Below are 8,737 nucleotides of genomic sequence, written 5' to 3' on the forward strand. Positions count from 1 at the left end.
ATTATCAACCATTATCTCTTCAAATACTTAGTTTTCTGCCACATTCCCTTTCTCACCTCTATGGAATCCTTGTTACAATCTCTTTAGATCTTTGGATATTGTCCAAAAATTCCATGAGAGGCTGTTCTCTTATATTTTCTTTATTTCAACATTTTATCTTTTTTGGGGGGGTCATATAATTTCCATTAATATGTCTTTATGATATTGAATCTTTCCTCCCTTAAACTTCTTATAGGTTGAATTGTGTACACCCCAAATCCCTTATGTTTAAATCCTAATTCTTAGAACATCAGAATGTGACCTTAATCAGGAATAGAGTCTTTCAAATATAATTAGTTAAGTTAAAATGACATCATTAGGGTGGGCCCAATCCAATATGACTTTTGCCCTACTAAAAAGGGGAATTTTGTACACAGACTCATATTGGGAAGATGAACATATAAGGAGGGGTAATACTTCCACAAACCAAGGAATGCCAAAGATGGCCAGCAACTATCAGAACCTAGGGATAGAGGAGAACGGTTTCATATTCAGAGCCTTTAGAAGAACCAACCCTTATGATACCTTGATCTTAAATGTCTTGCCTCTAGAACTGCAAGACAATAATTTTTTTCATATTTATTTCTCCAGTTTATTACTTTGATATAAAGAACCCTAGCAAACAAACGTAATCTCCATTGAACTATTGAGCTCAATCAGTAACTTATTCAGACATGTTTCCACTTCTAGAATTTTCTTTTCATTTGCATTTATATGTTTTATCTTCCTTGCTGATATTTTCCTACCTTTACACTCGTGGTAAACATATTTTCCTTTAAAATATTAAGCCCAGTTAAACATACCTTTGTAAAAATCCTAACCTGATAATTCCAACACCTGGATTATTGGGTTGTCAATATCTGATGTCTTTTTTCTTGAGAATAAGATGCGTTCTCCTATTTCTTCTAGGTCCAGCAATTTAAAATTGTATCTTCATTAAGGTCTGAATAGATGACTCCCATCTCCAACTCTGTTGTGTGCTACCTACCTACCACCCCCCCCTCCACCCCCACCTTGGTGAGATTTGTGATTTTTCCTACCACTCTCTTCTGTCTTTGTAAGCCAGTCTGATTGTGAATATTCTATGAGAATTTTCGCTGTTGCAAGTGAAGCAAACTGCAGTGTGCCTCCAGGCTAAAAGCTGCTAAACACAAGATATTCACCTTCTGTCATTCTGTTCTTGCAAATTTCTACTTCCTTTTAGAATCTGCCTGCTTTTATCCACATTACAGTAAGTTCAGGTTGTTATTTTTTCCTCCAGAGTATATAGTTGTTATCTTTTTTTACAGCCTTTTCCTCTCAATATTTTCAAAAGATTCAATATTCTATACTTCATTCTATATACATATATGTACGGTCACTGGATTTTGGGGGGGAAAGAATTACATTAATTTATGGATAATCACAAAACTGAAAGCATTCCTTATTTGTTTTAGATTTTTAAAAAATCTGCATTACTTACTTATTTGCTTACTAATTTTTAAAAAATTTTTATTCATTTTTGAGAGAGAGAGAGAGACAGAGCATGAGCAGTGGAGGGGCAGAAGGGGGGGGCGACACAGAATCCGAAGCAGGCTCCAGGTTTGGAGCTGTCAGCACAGAGCCCGATGCGGGGCTCGAACTCACGAACCATGAAATCATGACCTGAGCCGATGTCAGATGTTTAACTGATTGAGCAATCCAAACATCCCTTTATTTGCTTAGTAGAAGAATGTGTTTTTAATTTTCTAGCTCTTTACCCATAAAATGTCACCTTTGTCTTATTACACTTTTGAATAGCTTTAGGACATATGCCTCATGGTGCACGATGACTTTAAGCACATAATACTTTCCTTATAAATTCTATGAACATATAGCAATTACTCCATCACCTCTGTTTACCTTATTTCACATTCTATCCTTCAAGTCTCTGTAATGCCTGAAGTTCCAAAACCTCCCACAAAAGACCACCAGAGTCGTAAGTCAAAGCCAAGCGGCAAGGGTCGTTTATTGCAGGTTCGAACCTGGTCCTCTGCGCACTCGTCGCCGGTGACACAAGAGGCCACGATTAGGGTTGGTATAGCGTTTTTATAGACAGAGACAAATAGCACAGGGGACGTTCTTACTTGTGGCGAGAGGAAGAAAGGGGGAAGGGGGTAGGTGAGGAATGTGCTAAGCAAGCAGGTTGGTTTACAGAAGCGAGAAATGCCGGTTAGTTTGTATACAATCACTCATTCCATTACATATCAGACTACATTTAGGAAGTTTTACAGCCCATTCTACAGTGGGTTACAATCAGGAAAGGTCTCACAATGCTCATAGCAAACAGCAAGCAAAACAAACTTCTCAGCAATTGTATTTCTTATCAAACATCCATAATAAGCAGAAAAGAGAACCTAGCTTTAAACTAAGGCGGGGCTGTCATTTGGATTCAAAGCTGTTCCTTTTATTCCCCCCTTTTCCTTGTGCCTAAAGAGCCAATCTTGGATCTTCAGTTTTTTATTTGTAATGTCTCGAGCGGTTGGTACTGAGTTCGTAAGACCATTAATTGTACAGCATTGAACCTGTCTTGGATAAAATTAATAATTTTGTTTATGATGCAGAGGCCTAACGTGAGAGCGAGAAGTAGAATGGCCAGAGGCCCGAGTAAAGCGGAGAGCAGGACAGTATTATAGACTTTCTGGGTTTTTAAATTAGAAACCTCCCAAGTTAAAGTATAGGGTATGTGGGGGTTGCCTGCAATACTTATGAGTCCGTAGGAGGTGAACAGGAGCACGCTAATGAGTGTTCCTCCGATTATTGTGGGTCCAGAGCAGCAGCAACAGTCTTGGTATGGGACACCCAGGCCTTTGGTCTCAGCCGGTTTTTGGGGTCAGGTTTTTGACGTAGAGTCAATTTTAAAGGATGGGTCTTACTCTGGTCAACTGTCCAGGCAGTGTTGGCTTCCAGCACGAAGTCTTTTCGAACCGCAAAGGGATCAGCTGGTCGGGCGTGGGTGTAATGGATCCAGGTAGCAATCCTATCGACTTTGAGAGCAGTGGGTGTGGTTAGGATCACAATATAGGGTCCCTTCCACCGTGGTTGGAGGGTCTCTTGCTTGTGTTCCCTGCACGTATACCCAATCTCCGGGTCGGTAGTGATGCGGCTCAGGAGGGGGCCCGTTTTCATAAATGGCTCTCAATCTGGGCCAAACTTCCTGGTGGGTGTGCTGGAGTTCCCTCAGGGAAATAAGAAGTTTATGATCATCAAATTCAGTTAACACATTAGACTGTAGGTTGGGAATTATAGGGGGGGCACTCCATACATGATTTTAAAGGGGGTTAATCCCAGTTTGTAAGGGGAGTTCCGCACCCTGAACAGAGCATAGGGGAGTAAGACTACCCAATTAGCGCCAGTCTCCATGGTCAATTTAGTTAAGGTCTCTTTTAGAGTTTTATTCATTTTTTTTACCTGTCCTGAGCTTTGGGGTCTATATGCACAATGTAGTTTCCAATCAGCCCCAATAAACTGTGCTATCCTTTGTATTACCTTTGAAATGAATGCTGGTCCGTTGTCTGATCCTATTAGGGTAGGGAATCCGTACCTGGGCATGATGTCTTCTAACATTTTCTTTGCTACTACCTGCGCAGTCTCATGCTTGGTGGGGAAGGCCTCTGTCCATCCTGAAAAGGTATCTATAAACACTAACAAATATTTATATTTATATTTTTTAGGCTTTACCTCGGTGAAGTCTACTTCCCAATAGGCTCCCGGCCTGGTTTTGCAGGTTCTGGAGCCAGGGTTTTTCCCGTGGTTGGTGGCGTTAGTTAATTGACAAGCTTTACAGCTAGTAACTATCTGCTCAATTTTTGTCCTGGAATCTTTAATGGTGATCCTAGCATGTCTTATTAAGTCTTGCATTTTTCTTGTGCCCATATGAGTGGCTCGGTGCATCTTGGATAAGACTTTATTTCCCATTTCTTCTGGGAGGATTATGCTACAGTCTGCTGCTCTCCACCATCCGTTAAGGCACTGAGTTAAAGGTAATTTTTGGATCCAGTTTAGGTCTTCTTTACCCCAAGTAGGTTACCTCGGATCTGCAAATTTGGGCTTTCTTTGCTGAAGCCCGGTACCCCAGGGCACCAAGTGTCCGGAGGAGATTTTTAGTGCCTTGCAAGCAAGCTTCGGCAGTCTCAGCGGCGATTAAAAGATCGTCAACGTACTGCAAGAGAGTCACTTTGGGGTTTTGATTCCGGTACTCACCCAGATCCTCGTGAAGTGCCTCATCGAACAAGGTGGGTGAGTTTTTAAATCCTTGGGGGAGCCGGGTCCAGGTCAGTTGCCCATTTATGCCTCTCTCAGGATCGGACCACTCGAAGGCGAAGAGCTCTTGACTTTTGGGGGCCAGAGGCAGGCTGAAAAAAGCATCTTTTAAATCAAGGACAGTATACCATTGTCTTTCTGGGCTGAGGGCACTTAGGAGGGTATAGGGGTTGGGTACTGTTGGGTGTATGTCCATGACTCGGCGGTTAACTTCTCTCAGATCTTATACAGGATGATAGTCCGCACTGTTAGGTTTTCGTACAGGCAGCAGGGGGGTGTTCCAGGCTGAATGGCAGGGACGCAAGATGCCTAAGTCTAGGAGGCGACGGATATGTGGCGTGATGCCATTTCTGGCCTCCATTGACATCGGGTATTGTCGGACCCGAACTGGATCTGCCCCCGGTTTCAGCTCTATGAATAGAGCTGGGCGATGTTTAGCCAACTCCATACCCCCGGTTTCAGCCCATGCTCCTGGAAACTGTTGGAGCCAGGGCTCTATGTTTTGACTTTGTGAGGGTGGCCCCTGGTGGAGTCGATATTTATCTTCTAATCTTAGAGTAAGTGTGGTAATGGGCTGGTTGTGAGGGCCAGTCACTTGGGGGCCCCCTGGCGTAAAATGAATTTGGGCCTCCATTTTAGTGAGTAAGTCTCTTCCTAATAAGGGGCATGGGCTGTCGGGGATGACTAGGAAGGAATGGGTGACCTTTCCATTTCCTAGGTCCACAGTCCTCTGGGTGGTCCAGGGATATTTTTTTATTCCGGTAGCCCCTTGGACCCAGGAAGATTTTTTAGAAATTTTTCCATGGGGCCTGATCAAGACCGAATGTTGTGCTCCTGTGTCAACTAGAAATTGAACTGGGTTCCCCTCCACTTGTAGCGTTACCCTAGGTTCGGGGAGGGGATCCGAACCCCGTCCCCCCTATTCTGCATCTTGAGTGAAGAGGGCGGGTGTGGTTTGTGGCTGCCACGGTTTTTGATCATGACGTGGCTTTTTCTTTTTAGGGCATTCTTGGGCCCAATGGCCTTTTTCTTTGCAATAGGCACATTGGTCCTTATCTAGGGGCTTTTGTACAACAGCGGCCAGGACTTTGGTCATTTTCTCGGTGGCTTTAAGTTGCCTGTCCTCTGGAGTCTCTCTATTATTAAAGACACGCTGGGCAATGTGGAGTAAGTCCTGAATCTGTTTTCCCTCCAGGTCCTCTAGTTTCTGGAGTTTTTTTTTTTTTTTTAATATCAGTGGCTGCCTGATTTACAAAGGCCATTACAACAGCAGCTTGATTTTCGGGGGCCTCGGGGTTCATGGGGGTATACTGTCTGAAGGTTTCCATTAATCTTTCTAAATAAGCGGCAGGGCTCTCTGTCTTACCTTGTATTACTGAATACACTTTTGCCAAATTAGTGGGCTTGCGTGCAGCAGCCCGGAGACCCGCCATTAGAGTCTGGCGATAAATGCGCAGCCGTCCCCTACCTTCTGCCGTGTTGTAGTCCCAGCCATCCTGTGGGGGTCGGGTCAAGGGAAAAGCTGCATTAATGAGATCAAGGTTAGCAGTGGGTTGGCCGTCATCTCCAGGAACCAGCTTTCTTGCTTCCAATTGAATTTTTTCTCGCTCCTCGGTGGTGAACAGGATTCGGAGGAGCTGCTGACAATCATCCCAGGTGGGTTGGTGGGTAAACATAATGCTAAGAGACTTATTAAATCTTTAGGGTTGTCAGAAAATCGGGCATTCTGGGTTTTCCAGTTATATAGGTCACTGGTAGAGAAGGGCCAGTATTGAAGTCGGGGGTTCCCCGTCTCATCAGGAGGCCCTATTTCCCGTAAGGGTAAAGCTACGGTGGAGTCAGGAAGGCAGAGTCCTGGCTCATGTGGGGCCCGCCTACGGGTATGTCCGGCGGCCCTTGGACTTTGCCCCCACTAGGCTTGGGCGCGGGTTGAGCCTCCCTATTCTCTAGTTCTCCTATGGGCTGGGCTATGGGAGGCTCTGCCGGCGCAGCAGGGATAGGGGCAGCTTGCGGAATAAGAGGAGGAACCTGGTAAGGGGGAGGGTCAAGGGAAAGTAAATCTTGGTTGTCGGGGAGAACAGGGGGTGCAGTTGGAGTTGGCGGCTTGGGAGGGTTGATAGGTTTAGCCGCTAGGATTTGGCATGACTCTGCTATTAAGGAAGAGGCCATCCAAGGAGGTGGGTTTTCTACTAAATCTTGCCACACCAGAATATAGGGAATCTGATCCGAGTGACTTTCTTTCCCTGGTAGGAAAATTTTTTATTTTACTTTAAGGACCACAGGGAGGCAGAAGGTTCCCTCTGTAGGCCAATTGACCCCAAAGGTGGGCCATTTAGAGCGGCAATAGGTGATCAACTTCCTTTTGCGAATGTCTAGGCTTAAGTTGTGTCCTCTAGCTCTTACGTCCCTGAAGTTGGCGAGAAGGAGGGAGAGAGGGGTGCTCTGCGTTTGGCCCATGTTATGATTCTGAGGAAGAGGAGAAGAGAAGGGGGCGGCACGACGGGGCCCTGAAGCGGCTGAAATCAGCGATGGAGTTCGCACAGGCGACCTCCGAGGGTGAGACCCCTGGCGGCCTGGCTGGGCCCCGGGCGGAGGGGCGGGAGGGAAAGCCGCAGGCAGCTGAGGAAGGAGGAAAGAGGAACAAAGGATGGAATAATTAATTCTGATCAGCCGAAAAAACACTTAATTCCAATAAAACATCCGACGCACGAAAGAAAAACAAGAGCCAACAAGAATCTCTGACAGTGGTTTCAACTTTCTGGGGCCGTCTCGGCCAGCCCAACAGAAAGGGTTATGGCTAGGACGGCGGTTATTACAAGGGCCCAGTGGTGACAATACATTTAGACTGACATAGAAGCACTCGCGTACTCGCCCGTCCGCGTCCCTCGCGGGAACTTAGGTGCCTCTTAGCATGGGCGGGCAGGTATAAACCCCCTGCTTGGATCAAAATAAATTTTGACCGCCTTAAGCCGTATGAGGATCACCGTGGAAATCGGGTTAGAGCCCACTCGAATCCCGTAGCTTATGCCGTGGGACTACACATAGGGTAAGTCAGGCGCGTGCCCCTGACTCCCAACAATCATTCCAGTCGATTTAACAGACAGACACACAGACACACATCACATCAAAATACAGGTAACAATTGGCATGCCTAGATGGTTTTTTTTTTTTTTTTTAGACGCCTAGAGATATTTCTTAGCACTCTGGAAGTTCATAGAGAAAATGAAAGTATTTAGTTCGCAGGCGCGTTGGGCATAAGCAGCCCACAGAAAAGAATCCTGATGGGCCAAAAAGGCCCCCCGATGGACCAGGAAGGTCCCCTGATGGACGAAGAAGGTCCCCAGATGGGCCAAGAAGGCCCCCAGATGGGCCAAGAAGGCCCCCAGATGGACCAAGAAGGTCCCCAGATGGGCCAAGAAGGCCCCCAGATGGGCCAAGAAGGCCCCCAGATGGACCAAGAAGGTCCCCAGATGGGCCAAGAAGGCCCCCAGATGGGCCAAGAAGGCCCCCAGATGGACCAAGAAGGTCCCCAGATGGGCCAAGAAGGCCCCCAGATGTCAGTGGACGTCTCCAACTGACCCCGGCCGGGTGCCCTATAGCGCGTCCGCCAGGGTCACACCAGCTTCCAGACAGAACCGGTTCTCCAGAGAAGAAACACAGATCAGAGAGAAAAGAAAGAACGTTAGAGCCGGCTTACTTACCGATCGGAATCAAATACGACCCGTTGACCAGAAGTCTGGTGGGCTCTGGGGAGATCTCGGTGGGACCTCCAAATGTAATGCCTGAAGTTCCAAAACCTCCCACAAAAGACCACCAGAGTCGTAAGTCAAAGCCAAGCGGCAAGGGTCGTTTATTGCAGGTTCGAACCTGGTCCTCTGCGCACTCGTCGCCGGTGACACAAGAGGCCACGATTAGGGTTGGTATAGCGTTTTTATAGACAGAGACAAATAGCACAGGGGACGTTCTTACTTGTGGCGAGAGGAAGAAAGGGGGAAGGGGGTAGGTGAGGAATGTGCTAAGCAAGCAGGTTTACAGAAGTGAGAAATGCCGGTTAGTTTGTATACAATCACTCATTCCATTACATATCAGACTACATTTAGGAAGTTTTACAGCCCATTCTACAGTGGGTTACAATCAGGAAAGGTCTCACAATGCTCATAGCAAACAGCAAGCAAAACAAACTTCTCAGCAATTGTATTTCTTATCAAACATCCATAATAAGCAGAAAAGAGAACCTAGCTTTAAACTAAGGCGGGACTGTCATTTGGATTCAAAGCTGTTCCTTTCATCTCCAATTCTAGTTCTTCAATTTCTTTGTAAAATTCATTCTGAGTAAATTCCTTCTTGCCTGAGATATTGCTTGCCAAGTGCTAGACTAAATCATATTTAATGTGTTTGGACTGAGGTTTAGAGTGAT

General features: G+C 45.9%; 1 protein-coding gene across 1 annotated transcript; it reads right to left on the minus strand.

Annotated features, from left to right (window-relative positions):
* Positions 1–4,543: 4,543 nt before the first annotated feature.
* Positions 4,544–6,489, minus strand: LOC122230738. The gene is given in 4 exon segments (XM_042957130.1): positions 4,544–5,542; positions 5,544–6,004; positions 6,007–6,126; positions 6,195–6,489. Coding segments are annotated over 4 exon segments (1,875 nt in total).
* Between the last annotated feature and the right edge of the window lie 2,248 nt (positions 6,490–8,737).

Source organism: Panthera tigris, chromosome A1 (genome assembly GCF_018350195.1).
Source record: "Panthera tigris isolate Pti1 chromosome A1, P.tigris_Pti1_mat1.1, whole genome shotgun sequence".
NCBI classification, from domain to species: Eukaryota; Metazoa; Chordata; class Mammalia; order Carnivora; family Felidae; genus Panthera; species Panthera tigris.